Genomic DNA, 22,805 nt, shown 5'->3' with positions numbered 1-22,805 from the left:
TATTAGTATTTGATAATTCCGTTACAGATTAAACAAGATTTGCTTAGATTTCTTTTTTATTTGATCAAGTGGGATTTTTTTTGTGTGTTATCAATATTTATATTAGTAATAATGAAGATGTCTACTACATTTGCTGATGTTCATTATGTTTGTTACTTTCACTTTTGATCTCAAATAGGTTAATGACATATTCATGACAACCCTCTGTGTTCCTTAATTTTTAAAAAAAGAAATTTCAAATTTATACCACTAGCAGAGTGTACAACAACTTTTATTAAAATAAAAATCTTCAATAGGAATAAATACAAGGAAGGGGGCTAGACTTTACCTTGTCAATCCTAATGAGGTAACGAACATTGGACACAAGTCACAACATTGTACACACTTGAAGAGATTTTGAATACTTGAAAGAGAATAAGAAAGCTCTCATCTCTTGTCTCTTTACATTTTTTGTCTACATTCTTCTTTCACATTGATACTTTTAGCTTCAGTTTGTAATATTTTGTTTATTTCTTTAGAGGTATTTTGCATTTACCATAATAATAATAAAAAAAGCACTATCTGCTTTTTCGAGTTAATTCTTATTCGACAAATAATTAACTACAACTAAAAAAAATATTGTACATGATAAGACATCAATTTTATGATTTGTGTTTTGTATGGTTGATAGTTATTCTTACTTTGGCGATCAAACATATAAGTTGTATGGCTTTTAGAATACTTTTTCTGATTTACTATTTTATTTTACAAACATTATAACAAAATTAGAAATAAATGTGCAACACATGTTCACATGAAAGGAAGCCAAAAAATTACCGAGAATGAACAATATAAAGGTTGGGAATAATTTTCATTTCCCAAGAATGCTTTACTATAACAATTTCATCAATTTTTCATTTTAGTAGTCTTTTTCCATGATTTTGTTTTCTTCCTTTCCTTTCTTTTTCAGCATTTGTTTCTCAGGATAGCATTTGAAATTTATAGGAAACGGCATTATATTATACATGTACTTGTACATTAAAATATAAACAGATACAAATTTTATAAAGTAGTAAGGACAAACGTGCAACGCACGTTCCCGGAGACTAGTACATAAATACAAGGGTGGAGCTACCTATAGGGGAAGGGGATGATTCAATACTATGGAAGAGTGAAGTTAGAGGCTTACTAATACTAAAAACCATCTTAACCATCAATGGCCTGCATCTTAAACCATTTCTACTTGAGCAGTAACTGCTACATTCTCGACACGCAAAGGTGAAGCCCCTTCCTCCCCTGGAAAATGTAAACTCTGCTCGGTATGACTAGAATTGCTTGGACTTGGTGGTCCAGTCGTACGTGGAGAAGGTAGCATTGACAAGTTACCATGAGGACTCCGTGAACAATCTATATCATGTGTTGAATCTCTTAGTTCACTCTTCCTGAAAGTATGGCAACTATAGTCTTTTGTGTCGAACTTTCTGGCCAAGATTCTGGATCTTTCGTGCAATGAAAGATTAGATCGTCTTATGATGTGCCAATGCTCATACATGAATTTTGTCAGAAAGATGAGGATAGTCAAAATTGCAGCAACTACAGCCATGACAAAGAGTCCCCAGAAGCTATCTAGGCCAAGACTATTGGAGGAGAGTGACATACTAGAATCGGAACAAGTAGATTCACCAAACCATGCTCTCTCTATTTGTACCATCTTTTCACCTTCTGTCACATTCAAGACTGCTCTTGAAACATCAGGTACTAGAGGAGATCCTATTGGGAAGGCCTGGGTGAAAATCACAAGAATGATGAATATAGTTCATAATATTACTGTTTGTGGAAGGGGAGATAGGAACTTTCTTGACTGAAACAGATAAGATAGATGGAGTATATAAACCTATGTTGCTTGTACTCCCCAAAAATGGTGCTGCACCTGTGTTAGATACTTCAAAAATGCACCAAATCGAGTAAAGGAAGAGTTACTTACAAATCCAAAGCCATCAGTCTTATATGTAGGTCCAATCGTGGTAAATTTCAAGCAATTATTTGCAAGGAAAAGCTTCACATAAGGAATCTCATCGAAAACAGCAGCAATACCACCATTTGCACTTCCTTTAGAGAGTAAATCAACACATTCCTCTGGAGTGTTATATGCCTTAAGTCTGTCCTCGTCAAAATCCATTTTTCTTAATAGTTCTACTACAAAAGAACCCGGTTGGTAGCCCACATAGTCCTTGCTCTTTATAAGTTGTTTTACATCTGTAACAGTTGGCTGGAGTTTTTCAACTGTTAACATTGATGTAAGACTGGCTGTATAGCTAGAAGTCAATATGAGGACTACTAGGAACCAGATGACTAAAACAAACCTAGCCAAATTGCTTACTATCCTCTCCTCTGAAAATATCAAGAATCAAAAAAAAATCAGGTTAGAAATTTGAAGCATATGTTATATATAAGAGCAAAAGGTAATTCAAATTGAAGAGTGTGTATGCGCGTGTGTGTATAGTAATTAGATATGCCTTGGTTTTCCCAATATGTGTATACTCCCTCTGTATCATTTTAAATGGTTATACTTGACTGTGCATGAAGATTAAAAAAGAAAGACTCTCGGCACATACCAAAAGTGACAACTTGCGGTCGTCTATACCATGACATTTCCTATGGTTATAAGAACATTGTCATTTAAGGAAAAATGGGAAGTTTACAGTTAAAGAAGCTCCATCTATAAAAAAAAAAAAAATGTGACATTCTTTTAGGAACAGATTAAAAAGGAAAGAGTATCTTATAATTGGGAAATGAGACTGAGATGGTTCGGGTATGTGAAAAGAAGATGCACGGGATGCCCTTGTTGTTTGTTGATATTAGTAATCGTAGTATTGGTCCAGTAGTTTCTTGTCCTTCGATTTCTGTTACTATTTTTTTCTTATACCTCGATCATTGTATGTTTTGTTGTAGTTTTCATTCTGTTACTATCTATTATTTTTGTTATTATATGTTGTTTGTTATACTTCCGTTGATTCTTCTTTTGGGACTGCTTTGGACTGTTTTTTTCTTGAGCCAAGGGTCTATTCTACTTGTGAGGTACGAGTAAGGTCTACACTCTCCAGACCCTAGTTTGTAGAATTACACTGAGTATGTTGTTGTTGTATCATATAAACTGAATCAGAGGAAGTACTAATTCAAGAGGAGGAAAGGGAAATTACTCTGTGCAAAGACCATAGTTGAGAAGGAGAACCAAAAGATCATGCCAACTTGGTGCCAAAAAGGTCCTCTGAAGTCTTCATTTATTCTATGTTCGAGTAGCCAAATGACGAAGCCAATGAAAACAAAAGAACAGAAGCTTGTTAACCAGAGCTCCCAAGTCAATGGCTTCAAGAATACCCATGCATTATCTCTATTATCATCTTTGATTGGCACCATCATTGTGACTCCAGATTCTGTATATGGTAATGTGAAATCAACAAATTGCGACCTATTCGAGAGAATGGTAGTGTCCCCTACAACAACATCAAAGTTCTGTTCATTGGTTAATCTTTGTAGCATGTAAGAATCATCAAAGTATACATGTATTTCCCTATTACAACATGTTAAAAGACATTGTCAATTGTAACATCTCTTCACATTGTCAGTATATATAACTTAAATGCTGAACTTCTAAGAAAGGACAAAGTGCTCCCTTTTATCAACTATATAGAAGATAAAGCACAAACTTACCCCAAGAAATACTTGATAAACCAGACCATTGTAATCTCCAGCACTCTTCCCATCAGGAGCAGCAAAGGGAACATATTCATAAGGAACATAATATGGTAATGCTTCCATTACTGCATCAAAGACATCGATGCAGTATCCAGTAACTTTTGTTGTGTTAGTAGTAAGATCTCTTGTAACTTTCACAAATTCAGTGAAACCATCCTTTACCGGAACTCCAATCTTCAGGTTCTTCCCATTTGTTGGTATAACCCAACCTTTAGGAACAGAAGTAGTGTCACCAGGCCATATAATAGATCCAAAATTCTCCTTAGAAATGGAATATCCTCGTCTTGAATTCAGTTTTCTAACAATTCCGTTTTCTCTTGTCCAAAAACCAATCTCTTTAGCACCATTACCAACAACATTAATGATCTGATAAGGTGGAGATTGCAATTGCCCATCAACAATTTGCAAGTTTCCGCTAAGGCCTTCGAAAGAAGTGTTTAATATAGCTTGAAGAAGCTTTGGACCATCCCTGCAAACTCCAAAAGCTTCAAGATCTGTTGCATTTCCTGAAAAATTTAGAGGTGTCAAAATAAACTTATTTCAGTAACATGCCGCCTGAGTTGCTCATACTCTACAAAAATGTTGTCATACTAGTGTTGGATCCTACAAAAATACGCTACTTTTTAAGGATCCGACGAACATAGAGTATGAGCCACCGAATTTGCCCAAGTTTAAACTGGTTGCATTACAACCCATTTGTTGACTTGATATTCTTATCTTAATAACAATAACATGGGGAATCTAGAAAATTTTAAATTGAAACTGCTTGATAAAAAAGAAGGTGAAAATAAAGAGCTCTTCTGATTTCAAAAACCTCTTATGAGTCTTCTTTTCCATTATAATCAATTGAATAAACCATTTGGCTACATAAAGAATAATAGATTTGAACGGGGCGATAGGAATTAAAATGTCACAATACTTTCTTGACACATGTATGTAAAAGTAATAGAAAACAAGAAATATATTTTACATGCCCGCCAAGTTTATCAAACTATTCACTAGAAATGGGTCAAATAGTGTAACTCAACAGTCAAATGCAAACCAAACCCAAATATACAAAATTAATTTTGAAGATTTAGCTAATAAATTAAGTGAAATGCACTTTCACATATTTCATTTTTTTTATAAAAAAAAAGCAAAAAAAAAAGGAGACGCACCTGTCAAAACTTCTAAAATCAACTTATTTTATATTTTTCCTTTCACCTCGATAAGTTCATCCTATTCCTATTAAGTGGCATGGCAATTGCTAAATAAAAAGAGTGACAAACACATTTGTGTTTGACCTGTAAATTTAAAAAGCACAACAATTAATGTTCGAGACTGAGTTTTTAAAAATATCTACTAGTGTAGTTTTTACAAAAGTATTTTTTTAAAATTTGTTTTTAGGAAAGAAAAAAAATACTTATTTTAACTTCTGAAAAACAGTTTCTTCTACTTTTCAAAAATACTTATTTTCTTCCAAAATCTTGATCAAACTCAAAAACATTTTTGACCTTTCAAAAACTTATCAAACACAATATGAGTCATGTTTAACTATGACCGATTATTTGATATATCTTGACCCGATCGATTCCAACCAAAACACAGGTTTGACCTCTCAATAACTTGACCAAACGCGCTATGAGTCATGTTACATTCATTTTTTCAACCGCCCAAATTTAATTCAATCCATCTTTTCGCCGCACTCACCTGAAACATTTGATTTTCGAAAGGAAGCACCATTGATTCTCGATTTCTCCACAGCCATGGCTAATGCAGTAGCTGAATCATAAGCCCATAATCCATACACATCCAATTCCACATTAACAATCCTCGGATTTTCTTCTCGAAACTTCATCTTCCATCTCCGAGTAAAATCCTCAACTCTTTTGTTCTTCGGAACATAAGGTTTCACCCCAATAACACCTTCCATCGATTCAATAACCGAAACATCCATCGAATTCAGTTGATTCGCCATCGCATCTGTAACAATCCAAACAAAATCTTCACTCATCATACCAATTTCCTTCGCCATCGCAAAAAGCTTCGAACCGAGTGAAATCGGCATATGCACAATAAAAACCCTAGTCTGCATATTCATCAATTTCAACAGCTCAGAATTAATCTGATCTGAAGTGGCGGATTCAGGAATTACACTTCTATAAGGTATACGAGTGTTGATTTCTTCTAATGCATCTGCTAAAAAGGGGATAATTCCTTCTCCGAATTGATTTTCGATGTAAATTGGTACGATTTGTCTCCATCCGAACGATTGAATGATTGAACTAATGGGTTTTACTTGAGCGGAATCGTTGTGGGTAGCACGAACAAAATATGGATTGCGGTATGATGAAAGAGATGGACTTGTTGCAGAGAAGGAAATGATGGGTACTTGTGATTTTTGGCCTAAATTGATTAGGAAATCAGCTTGCATTGATGAAATTGGACCTATTATGGCTTCCACTTCAACATTCTTCAATAGGTCAAGTGCTGCATGCATTTCCAAAGAAGAAACAATCAACAAAAAAGTATAAGTTTTTTTTCAGGAATAACATTTCTATTAAAATAAAATAAAAATAAAGTTATATACACATCATTTTTTTTAGACTGCGTAATTATATTGAATATGTTATTGCAGATAAAAAAAATATCCTTGAACCTATCAAAAAGTTTTAAGATAGGCCACTTTTACCTTTTGTTAAGTTTTGAACCACAACCACCATTATGCTTTAGTTTGGATGGTTGTTATGTATTGTTTCATAATATATTGTATTTAATTGTGTTGTTTTAATGAGTATAATGTTTAGATAGATTTAATCATTTTCCGTCGTTACGTAATGTGATACATCAACAAGTTAAATGATGAACCTGCAAAAAAAAATAGCGTACGAGGTAGAACTACTATGAAAAAGTAGGATAAAAGAATAAAATATGATTATTAAATAATAAAAAAAAAGAAAATATTAAGGTAACTACTTGATCACACCAAATTGATCGTTACATAAAATAGTGTTTTTCGTTATTATCTAACGATAAATTTAAACTATACAATATAATAAAATTTAACAATCAAAAAATAAATATTATATTTAAACTAAATTGCATGAATTCAGAGGACACGAAAGTTTTTGTTTTAGGGTGTGTTTGGTATAAATGAAGGAGAACATAAAGTTGAAAAGATTCAAATTACGTAAAAAAATAAATGAGAATATTATTAATCCTTATGATTCGAATCGGATAAGTAGTTAGTAGTGCTCTTCTCAAACTATAATGCACAATTATTTACATTAGTTACAATAGATTTTTTTTTTTTTTTAATCTACATCTGTACTAATATTTTAATACTAGGCTCAACAAACCTGACATTTGAATTATTAAGACGTGCTGTTGATATTTTAAATTTTTTTAACTTACCTAATCTAAAATTTCTATATCTTTGGAGAAGAAATCAAAATTAGAATACAAGTCAGATGAGTCAGTGCCATATGTGTCCCAAACATGCACCTATAAATTATAATCAATTATGTTAGTTTTCAATTATATATATTAATAAAAGGTTATGTCAACGTAATAAACTATATTAATCACTTCTACGAACAACTTGTTCTTTAAGTTACTATAAGTTTGAAGTTTGAAAAGGTCAAATGGACTAACAAGAAATATTTGTAGTACCACTCTATCATGATATTCTATTCTATTCTCCTATTATAAAATCTTTAGTAATAGTATTTATTCATATGTTTTTTTATATATTGGTCATACACGTTATTCAGTATTATTCTTATTATTATGGCATTAGTAATACGAGGTACTAATACTATCAGAAATAAATGTTTTGTTCACCGTGGATCAATAGAAAATTTGTGCTATAAAACATAATTTTTTCATTCATTTTCCAAGGAACAAGCTCAATGAAAAAAGCATGGTGGGACAAATTCTCATTGAAATAGTGAAAAATTTCCTAATTGTTTTATATGAAAACGTTACTATTTTTTCTTTTCTAATCGACTCAATCAAAGTATGTGCGAAAATAACATTTTTTGATAGGAAAATAGTGATTTTTAATAGTGTTTTTCTATTTTAATACACCTTAGTTATTTGATACGGCAAATCAAACAATGAATAAAAGATAAATCAGCATAATTAATCATAATATTATTAATAGAGCATATTCAGTACTATTCTTATGTTTCGTATAAAACCACCACTAAATTCTTTTAGTTTGGTTGAAAAAGTCAGAAAGTCAATATAAAAAAAACTTAGCTAATTAATTGGTATTAAAAAAAAAAAATCAACCATACGTGTACCAATCTACCACTTGAATAACATTAATAGAATGTCAAATTAATAAATCATAATGTGACATATTTAATTAAAATCGTGATGTGACTTATAGTGTATTTCATGAAAAGCTTTTAGAACTGTTAAAAAAATTCGCATGATTCTTTTCAAAATTTGGAGGAGATTATTATTGACTTAGAGCATATTTGGCTAAGCGTTAAAATTAATTTATTTCTAAAAAGTGTTTTTTTTTAAAAAAAATACTCATGAAAAATAACAATTTATGTTTGGCTATATCATTTGAAAGTGTTTTTGCTTTTTTAAAAAATAATTATTTAGCCAATTTTCTAAAGGTGGTTTTAAGTATCAAGTAACTAAAAAAGATATACATGAGTATCACATATTTATGGATTAGCAAGGTGACTCACAAAACATGGTTAAACACTTATTTTATGTTAGTAAATTAAATAAAAGATGAGAAGCATTTAAGAGATTAACATTATTTAAATGGATAATGAACCTACATATATAATTTGTATTTTTAAATTTAGCTTAATAACTCTCAAATTTAACTAATCCTTGTGCAGTTTCACAAACAAAACAAAAAAAAAATGCAAATGTTGTTCGATTTGTATGTTTTGAAATATTTTGTATATTCAAATAAAGTATTCTTTCTTACCATAAATGACATAGACTGTTGGTAATTATACATTTTCACAATATCACAAAGAAAATGAGTTATATTTTAGTTTAACTTTAGACGGCTTGCTAAATTCGATTCATCTTAATTAACCTAATCAATTTTGAATAAGTTGAGTCATGACCCTATCTATTGACATTGATCATTCGTCGAAAAATTATATTGTGCATATAAAAAATAATATTGTATATAGATCAAAAACAACTTTTTAGAAATATATAGTAAAGTTTTGAATATCCTTAGCAAAATTTTTAACTTCGTCAGCGATTGACATAACCAGTTTTGATATTATCTTGGCTTTATACACGTATGCAAACATATATATACAACCAAATTTATGTGATTCCACTTTTAGGCATTTATATACATTTTCAAATATTAATGTAACTCATATTCTTTTGACATTTATAGTATTTCCAAAAGAAAAAGAGAGATTTAGGGTCATGGATGATAAAGTCATATTTGATATCTTAGCTTATGTTTGGTTCACTAAGAGTTAAATTGACGATATGTTTCTACATAAACGATAATATGAAAGATAGAGTCATAATTTATTGTAACGAAAAAATTATTTACTCTATCAGTATATATAACTTTAAATTCAAAATACGTACGTACCTGCAGCAGCAGCACCAACAACGTCTCTCTTCGAATCACGGGTATGGAGAACTAGCCTAGTCTTATAATTAGAGCCATCAGAGTTATAAAAGTCTGATAAAGCCATAGATATACAAGTCATGCCCATTTTTCCAAACCATTCATCCATGTCCAACACAACTCCCACATTTATAGGAACTATTGATGATTTATTTTGTGCCATGGCCATTTCCATGGAGAAAAATATTACTAAACATAGCAAGAAAAAAGAGAAAGGAATTGAGATAATAATGAATTTTCCAATTTTCTTTCTCATCTCTTGACAAATAATGCCTTCGAATCTTTAGTTGGACACGACTTGAGTTTTATATAGAGAGGGAGAGTTGACTAAAAAACAAATATACTACTCGCTCCATTTTATTTTATGTAGCACCATTTAACTTGATACAGTGTTTAAGAAGAAAAAAAGAACAATCTTCAAAATTTGTAGTCTAAAACAATTTTTAAATATTTGTGTGATTTTAAATCAATTCAATAAGGGTAAAAGAAGAATTTGAACTTAAACTATTTCTAATTTTAGTAAAATCACATTCGCATCACATATAATGATATTATATATTAAAAAAATGTATATTATATATTAAACAAAAAAAAGATATTTATTGGATATTATTTTGATGAACGATCTATTTCAATTTTTCTCTCTCATCTTGACTAAAAGAAGCCTTTGAATCTTTGATGGACGGTCATTTATTTCAATTTTTCTTTTTCATAATAAGTTCACCTACCAACTTTAGAGATTCTTGGGATTAACTTTAACCAGTGTGTGTACTAAGATTAATTTTCAATTTTTTCCGTGCTCACGTGGCTTTTAAAAATAGAGTAATTAATGAAAAAAGCGATTTCAAAATTTAAATTTTATGACTTTAAGTGTTCAAAAATTTCAAAAAAAAATTAATATTAAACCTATTATATTAATGTTGAAGTTATGACTTCATATCTATTAGTTATATAATAATCTCAGTATTACACGAAAGAAATCAATTATAGATACAATATAATTAGAATATAATTAGATTCTGTCTTCATAAATAAATTTGGAATTTCAATAACTTGTACACATATTTTGCATAAAAAATATTGAATTCGAAGATCTATCAAAAGTAATTTCTCTTCCTTCAAAATATAGGGTGTGCGTACACATCACTTTTTTCAAACTTTACTTGTGAAATTGAACTAGATATGTTGTTGTTATATCAAAAATACTAGATTCATATGAACTAGTATCAACAAGTTGTACCAGTTTGGAGCTATGTAGGGGCAATGATGTTCATTCGACTCCGACCTCGACTGCATCCTGTTCCTGGTCAAAGTTGGAGCTACAATGAAAATTATGAATTAGACAAAATCGAATAACTTTAGCTTAGATTATATACTAGACACATGTGCCCGTGTTAGCACGGGCCCACTATCTATTTTTTTTAATCTTAATTTATGTGACATAAATTCTGAATCTGATTATTTTTCATTACCAATAAAAAAGGAATAGAAACTTCATTGCTGAGTTGAATGGATACTCACAAATCACAATCTTCATACGAATAGGACTTGCGATAGAAACAATATATATATATATATATATATTGGTAGGAATAAAAACAATATATTACTTTGCTATGACTATCAAGGAAGTTTCCTTAAGTACCTTTTAATATTATCATAAGTATAGTGAGTCTTTGTCTAATGTGTCATTAATGGGTCCTTTGTTGTTGATGTACACTTAAAAGATGATATTAATTGCATAACACTAAACGGTTTATACTTATTTGTGATTATTTTCAATATATTTTGAATATCAAATCATAAAAAAATAAAAAATAAAAAGAATGTGGTTTATAAGAAACCTAATTTAATGAATTAATCCTTTGTACATTAGACTAACTCTTTTAATATTTCAATTAGTTGATTATCTGGAAAAAAAAATTATTGATAAGAGTTTGATTTCTCATTTTTTAATCCCCTTTCTTAATTTTCTTTGCCCCTACCCCCAATTTAATAAAGAAAAAAATAAGGTCAATACGTCCATTATAAATTTATAATGATATCTAAGTCACCACCATGGATTGTGATGAGATTGATATATGATGCCTTTATCTTTAACTGAAGTTTTTGGGTTCAAACCACAGGGATGAAAATAATTCTTGTAGGGAGTGGTTAACGGGTCTTATGATTTCATAAGACTCATTTCATGAAAAAGCGCTTTCAACTAGAATTTCTCCTTTCTCGGGGCTCAAATTTAAGATTTCTCTCAAATTTAAGATTTCTGATTATAAATAAAAGTATCTCATTCATCTCGACACATTTTTTTGTGATTAAGTTCACCTATTGTTCCTTTAGGCGTTTACGTGCTTAACACAGAGATACTCAACGTGTTTGGAGAAATTCAAAACTATTATTGAGTAACTCTTAATCTCAATTTATTAAAAAAAATTATCAATTCAACTCATTTTGGTTTTAATTTTATCTGCTTCTTGTAGTCAGTCTCAATAAACGGTTCATTATTTTAAGTGTTATAAAATGTAATACGAAAAAAAATACAAATGTATATCTTATAATGATAGTACATTTCTTCATATACTATTATTTATGGGCATACCTGATCAACTGGCTAAAAATAATTATATTTGCTAGCCAAATATACAAAATGAATCATGTTAATAATATTACCACAAAATATGTACATGTGCCTTTTTATTTTTTGAATTTTCCGCTCGATATTTTGTATCAATAAAATGACTCAACTTAATATTTTTATCTTCAAAAATTATTCAATTATATTTATCATTTAAATTTATTTTAATAATTTTATTGATACAAAACAAAGTTCATCCTATCCTTGAATTATTTTAGTATGATAACAAGAATTGACTTTGAAATATTTAGAATTTGAAGTCCCCAACTGAAAAGGAAAATATTATACGCATATAATATATAAAATCATCTGCTGTTTAATTAAATCTTAGCTAATTATTTTATCACTTAGATTTTCCGCATCAAGAATTAGTCAACAGAACTTGCTTGATGATTTTCAGAAATTAAATAAATAAAGAAAATCTATTGAAAGATTGAATTCAATTATTCAACTCATCACAATTCACAACTCATAAGGGCCATGAAATATCGTTGAAAAGTCATTACCAAATACCAACTTTTTAAAATTGAACAAATTTCAAAAATATGTTGAATGAAATTATGTAACAGTAAGCAAATTCAATGAAGCAGTAGGTTATCATGTGGTATTAATAAAAGGAAAAATTACATCTAATAGATCAATTGTAAAATTATTTACTCAAATTGGACCCAATCCAAATTATTTATCCTTAATAAACTCGTTATCCAAACTATTTATCCTCTTACCCCATTTTTTTCCTTTTAATTTCGCGCATGACGTAATGCTAACGTCAGCATCACTGCTCCTCTTTGATATCATCAAAGTATATTATATTCTGATGGTATCAAACAGTTTTGCTGAAGCACTGTCTCTTCCTTCTTGATACCATCAGAGTATATATATACTCTCATGGTATAAAACGTGTATTTATGCCAGTGCCCCTTACTTGATCCTCTTTGATACCATCAATCAAGCAATTTATCAAGCAGTTTCTTTTTGATACCATCAAAGTATAATATACTCTGATGGTATCAAGAAGGAAGAGACAGTGCTTCAGCGAAACTACTTGATAACATCAAAGTATATTATATACTCTCATGGTATCAAATGCACAAAATAATTAAAAATAAAGGGTATGAAAGTAATTATGGTATCCAATGATAAATAGTTTTCTTTTGGGGGGTATAACAATAATTATCCCTTAATAAAATCAAAGAGCGATAACAATTAAAATAACATAATTACAATAGAAATTCCATAAAAATAAAATAACTAAGGATAGAGGTGGCAGAAGGGGATAGGAAGAATTGTCGTAGCACATAATTCACGAAAGCCTCGTGATAATGTTACCTTGTACTATTTAACGAAAATACAATATATGCGCCCTTGGCCTAGATTTCTAAATTAATCTTGGGAAAATTAGATAAAATGCATTGAGTCAAAATTCCTTATTCTAAATAATTTAATTGTATCAATTTTTATTAAAAACGGGCATTCGACACGTTTCAATTGCAAGTGAAGTGCAATTCGCGGCTTCTTCTTCGCCTTCTCTGATCTTCTTCTTCCGGCCATTAGTGGCTTCTTCTTCTCTTCCTTCTTATTTTTCTTCTTCCATGTTCAAAGTCCAACTTTAACATGCCGCAAATGTAAATTGTTTCAAGTAAATAATAAATCAAAAGATTCGAAACACTGAAAGGAGCTCAAATCTAAATTTTGGAATCGTTTAGAAGAGATTTGAATTGGTTGGGATTGTAAAAAATGATCTGCAATGTATACTTTATTATATCAATAAGGTATATAGACGTATATATCTTCTGATATATAGACTATTTATACAATATTTCTCTTAACAGGGATTACCTTTTAAAGTACTTTTTATAAAATATTTACTGCTTTTAAACACATTTTTTTACTTATTACCTAGATATATCATATTAAAAAAATATTTACTATCTATAGCTATTTTATTATGTATTAAAAGTGAATTATATATGCAATATATATATATATATATATATATGTATTATAATGTATTATACTTATTTTGGTAAACAAAAATTGCATCATGTATACATTTAAGTAAATTTCCCTTATTCACGTTAATCTCTCTCTCTCTCTCTCTCTATATATATATATATATATATATATATATATATATATATATATATATATATATAATATACGATACATTACATATACAACATCTCTATCTTAATGAGGTAGTGATAAGGTCTACGTATATCTTACCCTCTTCAGATCCCACTTGTGAATTTCACTGAGTATGTTGTTGTTGTATTACATATACATGTGGTCATTTTATTGAACCTAATTTTTGTTGCAGGTACATACATGCTAGTTTGAACTATTTTTTATGTAAATAAAAATTTGGTTATATTTAATACAAATTAAACTACTTTATTATATATTTATGAATTTTGCTCATTAACCTTTGCGAAGGCTTGGTCCAATATTTATTTGTGTGACATCCTTGTTGCTATTCATATTGGGGTTGGGATTGATTCATAATATTTAAAACATATTCATATTTTTGACTTACATTAGAACTTGGAAAACCTAGTTATAATAAAGCTGGGACTTGAGGATGATCTTTCACTTCTCAAAATAAATTAATAACATTATTTAAGGTCATTTTTCTTTAGTTTGACATTATACAAATAGGTAATTATCTTGTGAATTAAGGGTATAGAATCCTAGAATCAAAAAAAAATAATCATGGAATGCCCTATTTTGATCGCGTCATTTAAGTAATATCCCCCTTCTAATTCATCCACTTTGCAAAGGAATTAAACATGACAGTTCAATTTGGGCAACATGTCATCAATTAACCATCTTGCTAACCAACTGTATGCTGCTTGTGTCAAATGGAGTCCATCCCAACTGAAGTGACTACTAGGGTCATTACACATTGGGACTTCTGGAGCACCACATTTTTTATTTCTATCATAATTATAATCTCCTTTTATTCCACAACATGCTTTCTGTAGAGAGTTTTTGTCCAATCCTGAAAATATAGATAAAAGTTCGTAAATGCATTCTACGTTTTTCCATTTACGTGCATATAAAGAAACGATGCTTTGATCACATACTAAGAGTGACGGCATTTTGTAGAAGCCATATATAGGCATAATTTTTTTATGTGTCTTTAAATTTTTTATTTTTTAATTGTTGTGATTTATATTACTTTTGTGTGATTTTTAAATAATATATGGTTCTCATCTATCTCTATTTATGTGGCACTGATTTGAGGGTCAATTGAACTTTCTATATGTCTATTAAATATTTTAAGTTGTTAATTATTGTGATTTATAGTATATTTTATGTAATTTTCAAATAATATATATTACTCCCTTTGTTCCAATGTATGTAGCACATATAAAATTTCAAGAGTCAATCAAAAAAATTTAATTATCCATATTTATATGTAAAAAAACTAATTAAATTGCAATAAATATTAGATATAAACTTAACGCTTTAAAAATATAATAAATTTAATGATAAGAATCTTAAAAGTTGAATCCATAACACTTAGATGCTGAATCCACCTCTGATTATTTTTCATTACCAATAAAAAAGGAATAGAAACTTCATTGTTGAGTTGAATGGATACTGACAAATCGCAATCTTCATACGAATAGGACTTGCGATAAAAACAATATATATATATTTTTTGGTAGGAATAAAAACAATATATTACTTTGCTATCATGACTATGAACTACAAGTAGAAAATTATACAGATTGTGATATATTAAATTGACAACTTCTTCATCTTTTTTATTTTTTTTATCCGGTATTAGTATCAACTTTAGAACTTGACTAATTTAAATTCACGTCGAAAAATTTCACTCAGAGGGTAAAGTACTTTCTATCAAAATCCAAAGGCGATTCAATACTAAAGATTTAAACCTGAGACCGCTAGTTAAGGATGAAGTCCTTACCACTTCATGCATCATAACTTTTGGTGGTTTAAATTGATAATTTCTAATTAAACATAAAACTTTCTTTGTTGTGACTAAGTTTCTTGTAGAGCTTGCAATACTTGAAAATATTCTTGATGTTAACATTATTGAAAAAAGTGAAAATAACAAAAGTTGAAATACAACTTGTAGAATTTTCTTTCATGTTTTACCAATTGTAAACCAAAGATTATTTTTTCAATGGCTCGTGCATATCAAGGAAATTTCCTTAAGCACATCTTAATATTATCATATGTATAGTGAGTCTTTGTCTAATGTGTCATTAATTAAAGGGTCCTTTGTTGTTGATGTACACTTAAAAGATGATATTAATTACACAACACTTGACGGTTTATACTTCTTTGTGACTATTTCAATACATTTTGAAAATTATACAAAAAATAAAAAATAAAAGAATGTGGTTTATGAGAAACCTAATTTGATGCATTAATCCTTTGTACATTTGACTAGTCACTCTTTTAATATCTCAGTTAGTTAATTATCTGAATTTTTATTTTATTGGTGAGAGTTTGATTTCTCATTTTGTAATCCTCTTCCTTAATTCCTCTTGCCCCTACCCCCCAATTTAAAAAAGAAAAAAAGGTCAATACATCCATTATAAATTTATAATGATGTCTAAGTCATCACCAAGGATTGTGAAGAGATGAATATATGATGCCTTTATCTTTAACTGGAGGACTTGCGTTCAAACCTTAGGGATGTAAATAATTCTTGTAGGGAGTGGTTTACCGTTTAATGCGTCTTATGAAATCTGAATCGGTAAGACTCATTTCATGGCAAAAAGGGCTTTCAACTGGAATTTCTCCTTTTTCGGGCTCGAATATGAGATTTCTGGTTATAGATAAAAAAATCTCATTCATCCCGACACATCCTTTTGTGATTGAGTTCACCTATTTGTTTCTTTAAGCGTTTACTTTTGACCAGTTCAATGTCTCTAGTCTCTAGGTTTTACGTGTTTAACACTAAGACACTCAAGGTGTTTGGAGAAATTCAAAACTATTATTGAGTGACTCTTAATCTCAATTTATTAAAAAAAAATTATCGATTCAACTCATTTTAGTTTTAATTTTATCTGCTTCTTGTAGTCAATCTCAATAAACGGTTCACTATTTTAAGTGTTATAAAATGTAATACGAAAAAAATACAAATGTATATCTTATAATGATAATATATTTCTTCATATACTACTATTTATGGGCATATTTGATCAACTGGCTAAAAATAATTACATTTGCTAGTCAAATATACAAAATGAATCATGTTAGTAATATTACCACAAAATATGTACATGTGTCATTTATTTTTGGGGTTTTTTGCTCGGTGTTTTATATCAATAAAATCACTCAACTTAAAACTTTTATCTTCAAAAATCATTCACCTACATTTATTATTTAAATTTATTTTAATAATAAATTTTATTGATACAAAACAAAGTTCAATAACTTTGCTAAATAATTTTTTATAATTCAGTGACCTTTTAAAATATTAACTCCATAAGTCGTCGTAACTTGGGACACTTGTTGTTTCCTTTTCTTTTTCCTTTATTTTTTCTCCAAGGATCCTACCCTTGAATTATTGTAATATGATAACAAGAATTGACTTTGGAATATTTAGAATTTGAAGTAAAGAAAATCTACGTCTGAAAGATTGCATTCAATTTTTCAAGTCATCACAACTCATAAGAGCCAAGAAATATGGTTGAAAAGTCATTACCAAATACCAACTTTTTAAAATTGAATAAATTTCAAAAATACGTTGAATGTAATTATGTAATTGTAAGCAAATTCAACAAAGCAGTAGGTTATCAAGTGGTATTAATAAAATTAAAGCACGATAACAATTAAAATAACATAATTATAATAGAAATTGCATAACATATAATTTACGATAGCCTCGTAATGATGTTACCATGTAGTATTTAACGAGAATACGATATATGTTTCCTAGGCCTGAATCCCAAATTAACCTTTGGGAAATGGGATGCGCGCTTGACCCAATTGCTTCGTCTTGGGTCAGTATTTATTTGTGTGACATCCTTGATATATTCATATAATTAATTGGGTTGGGATTAATTCGTAATATTGAAGCATATTCATATTTTTGACTTACAATTAGAACTTGGAGAACCAAGTTATAGAACTGATATTGTTCTTCCTATTTATTATTATTATTATTATTATTATTATTCCTATTTATTATTATTATTATTATTATTATTCCTATTTATTATTATTATTATTATTCCTATTTATTATTATTATTATTCCTATTTATTATTACTATTATTATTCCTATTTATTATTATTATTATTATTATTCCTATTTATTATTATTATTATTATTCCTATTTATTATTATTATTATTATTATTATTATTATTATTATTATTATTATTATTCCTATTTATTATTATTCCTATTTATCCTTTACTAACACTTCTATTAAGTGTCTTCACAAGTACCCAGAGTTTCTCCCCGAGAAAGCTATTCGAATTAGGTTCGAATAATATTTTTAATTGACTATTGTGTATAATATGACGTTAGGCAAAACTTAGGCCATAAATACTTACATAAAGAAATTTAATTGATTTAACTATTTAATCAGTTAATTTACATTTTTAGACAATATTTTCATACACATAGTTGACAATAATATATATTATTTACTTGATACATACTCTTCTGTACATATATTTTTATACAATTTTAGTACATATTTATTTATATATATGTGTGTGTTATATTTGCAAATAATAATTTTATCCCTTTCCTCTTTGATAAATTAAGTCTATTCGGGTACCACATTTTGTGGATTTTGAAGGATGCCTAATACCTTTCCTTCGGAATAATGTAAACACTTATCTAGAATCTAAACTGATTTTTCGCAGATTGAAATGTGAGTCATACATATCATACATCAAATAGGTTTTTTATTTTCTTTAATAAATTAGATGACGACTATATAAAATAATTAATCCTTTTAGAGTTGATAAATTGTGCTAAATTTAACCTATATTAAATTTTGAGGCATAACAAGAGAAAATTCCCGCAAAAAGAAAATTCTATATTATTTTGAGTTGCATTATTCATCTTATTTTATTGTAAAGTTGTGAAGTTCTCATTAAACTTGCATGCTACTTACTAGTCATATATTTTCAATATTCATTTCAGTTGAGTATTCGGTGAGTATATTTTCTTTCAGCTATTTTATATACAATACATATCATGCACTGACGTCTTTCGACACTGCATAATTTTATGATACAAATACAGGTGTTAGAGATCATCAAGAGGAGCATCATTGATGAACACACTCATCCAGGTTTTGATGAGACCTCCTTGATTTCAGAGGAACTCCTTTTAGTTTTATTCAGTCATTATTTATTAGTCCTTTTTGAGATAGAAGTGGGTGTATCCCAGTACTTATCTTAGTACTTAGAGACTTCATAGATAGAGTATAAAGTTGCTTCTGTGTCTCAGAGATTATGTTTAAATAATTCTTTATATTCAGAGTATTTGAGAATTATTTATGAGAAGTAATATTTATATTCTTTTGCATGCCCATCACTGTTAAACTATTGTAATTGAGTTGAGTCTTTTGCTGAGTAGCTATCCAGGACAAGGGTTCTCTTAGGACTACGAAAAGTTTTCAAGTGCCGGCCACACCTCGGATATAGACTCAAGGCATGACAATATGTATCAAAAATTATATTTGTTTTTGCCTTATGTTGTTCTTTGATGATTTTTCAGGAGAATAAGCTTCCAAATGGGTGATCATATCATGAAATGGATATGTAGAGGTGATTAAGAATTAAAGTAAGAGTTTTAGGCCAAAGGGAGCTTGTTAAAATATATTTCATTTGAAAGTTTTATTTTGAGAAAGTATTTGAAGTGGTCTAGTATGTGTTATGACTTGGGATGACCATATCTCCCAATATATGATGATTTAAAGAGACGATTACTTATCAAAATAAAAGTCTATGAGTTTCATTCCACCCAATTAAACCGTTCGCCAATACAACTTCATAATAGAGAGATATTCACATTTTCATAAATACTGCACAACATGCATGTCAAGGTGGGCCCAAGTCGGTGGAATGGATATATATTGATATTTTCATATTAAAAACCATATTATCTCAAAAATAAACTTCATCCCAAGACTAAAAAAGAGATTCTAAGTTCTCCTTAAATCAAATACTCCTTAGGATTTGATAATTAGAGCTTAAGTGCTTCACAAAATTATTCTACACATTGAGCTCATCGCTTTGACATAGTTTCCTCCGTGTTTCATTTGGTGCTTCTCTGTCTTGGTTTCCATAATAGATTTTCAAGTGAATTGGTGGTATATGATAGTAGCTATAAGTTACTTTGAAAAGGTAAGGGATATAAAAAATACAATCAAGTAAACACATATACAAATCATATTTCTCTAATGGTGAACTGTATGATAATCCATTCATAATGATAACCTTGCCTAGTCGAGATGGACATATCGATGGTGTAGTAACTGAATAAACATCTACCCACTATACATGTTTGTGATGGTGTACTAAACTATAGCTGCAACTATTATTGTATAGACCCACTGATATTATCCAATTGATAGTGTAACATAAAGTTATAATCATTATCACTTGCTGAGTCAACCGATCTCATATTGAATATCTAAAAAATATAGCACATACGCAAGTTGACTCTAAGATTGCCGTCTTAGTGTATAGCTTGAACAAGAGCATATATAATTTTATTTCTAAATAATCCACTAACATTTTAAGGATTTTCATATATACATTTATATCATGCCCATAAGGTGGTTCCTTTGCACGTTTGGACAATTATACAATTGGACTTGTATTATTAACTTATCGTGTCGATGATCACAAATAGTTCTAAATTCTTTGGCCTTACTAACATAAAAACATAAAAAATATATTCAAAAATACTTCATAATAAAAACATTCATAGGACCAGCTCACAGTGCCCACGGAAAGGGGTCTTCAAACTCTGTGTTATAACTACGATAACAATTATATATATATATATATACACACACACACACTCATTTGCATCGCATTCATATATCTTAAACATATTCATAACTATAGACTTTCACCATGTATTTCCAGCCTTTTAATAGAATCATAGCTCAATATGAGTTTAAAATGTAGGAATACTATTCCTATCAATGACATAGATTCATTCTTGAAAATGAAGCTTTAATCTAAATTGATGGTTGCAAACGTTAATTGAACTCTCTAATTTTACTTTTGCTTGTGAAAGAAAAGTAAAGTTGGGTAAGGTTTCAATAGTGAGGACTTGCGATTTAATAAAAGGATTAGAACTAGAGATAGTCTAAATCCTATTAAATTCTCCTCTAAGGACTTGTTCTAAAAATAGTCTATGCTCACTCAAGCTAATATTTTTGGTGGTTTGTATGGCAAGGTTTTGGGATTCAGAAGAATCCAAGACAAACATATTCGTTGCCGAGAGAACTTTGAATACAATTAAGTCAAATGCTACCCATGTTGTGACTGATTCTAATTTAGTTAGTTAACACTTTCAAGTTAATACCCCCATCGAATGCACACCCCTAGTCCTTTTCAATCTTAAGAAATCAACTCTTTTGTTACATTGTTATCTTAAATAAATCAACTCCCCCATTTTATATTTGTTATTTTTGCAATGTGCTTGTTGGTATGAATTGAACAAATAGTAGATAATCTCCTTTTTCAACTCGTCTGGCTCTCTTTTTGAGAACGTCAATCAAAATTAAAATGACCATAACTTTTAACTTTGATCTCGGATTGATGAGTGGTTGTGGCATTGGAAAGAAGACTCAAAGAATTTTAATTTGGTGGGTAATGAGACATCGAACTCTTCATTTAAATTTGATCCACATAGAAACTTATATTGAAACTCAATCGGTAAAGAAGTTTTCAACTCAACTTTGAACTTCCCTATTCGTCGGCGCATTAGCACATTACAATTCCTTGTGCTCTCATTTCTGCTATTTTTGTTACTATTTATTACTTTATGTACTTTTGATTACTCTATATTATCTGTGATGCTTTCGTTATTTATTTTCCTATAGCGCTTTGAATTTCTTAACCTTATCTGACCCCCCCCCTTTTTATGCATTTTTTTGAGCCGAGGGTCTCTCGGAAACAGCCGTCCTACCTTGGTAGGAGTAAGGTATGCGTACACTCTACCCTCCTCAGACCCCACGTTGTGAGATTTCACTGGGTTGTTGTTGTTGTTTGTGCTAGAAAATTTGTATGACCTTAATTCATCTGCAAACCTTTTTTCACACTAATGAATTAACTTTAACACCTATATATAATTAAAAATTGTTAGGTTTGGATCTATACGCATATGAAAAATCGTTCATATGTTAGATTAAAATTTGTTGGATGTTACAAAACAATAAGCTCTTCTTCTCTTCTTTAAAAAGACGCTGAACAGACTTTCTTCTATTGATCAGTGAATTCCTTTTCTCAAAAGCTTTAATAATATCATTAATAGAAAATAGTATGACATCTAATTCCTGACAAATTTGACTTTGTTTTCAAGTGAAACGTAATTCGATTTGAAGCAATTCTTCAATACAAATTATGTTAAACTTCCTTTGTTGTTATCAAATACACTATTCTTGTTCCTGATACGGTTATTATATTAGTAAAAATAAAATTTAGCCATGAACTTTGTTATTGATCTGTCGCTTTTTCACTCATAGCAAACAATAGCGACGGTTTATATGTTTAGGTACAATATTTGTCCGTTGCTAAATTTAATTTTTTTTAGTAGTGATTACAGATTATGCGTTTCACATAACTAACACTAATT

General features: G+C 29.4%; 1 protein-coding gene across 1 annotated transcript; it reads right to left on the bottom strand.

The window, feature by feature from the left end:
* Positions 1–1,007: 1,007 nt before the first annotated feature.
* LOC129888904 (glutamate receptor 2.3-like) lies at positions 1,008–9,617 on the bottom strand. The gene is made up of 6 exons (XM_055963965.1): positions 9,314–9,617; positions 5,425–6,204; positions 3,691–4,241; positions 3,180–3,492; positions 1,964–2,370; positions 1,008–1,762 (listed from the first exon to the last, which is right to left on the bottom strand). The coding sequence occupies exons 1-6, from the start codon at positions 9,606–9,608 to the stop codon at positions 1,208–1,210; spliced, it is 2,901 nt and encodes a 966-aa protein (XP_055819940.1). The 5' UTR covers positions 9,609–9,617; the 3' UTR covers positions 1,008–1,207.
* Between the last annotated feature and the right edge of the window lie 13,188 nt (positions 9,618–22,805).

This window comes from Solanum dulcamara, chromosome 5 (assembly GCF_947179165.1).
Source record: "Solanum dulcamara chromosome 5, daSolDulc1.2, whole genome shotgun sequence".
Classification (NCBI taxonomy): Eukaryota; Viridiplantae; Streptophyta; class Magnoliopsida; order Solanales; family Solanaceae; genus Solanum; species Solanum dulcamara.
The sequence above is the reverse complement of the archived record's forward strand: the minus strand, read 5'-3'. Positions and strand labels throughout refer to the sequence as shown.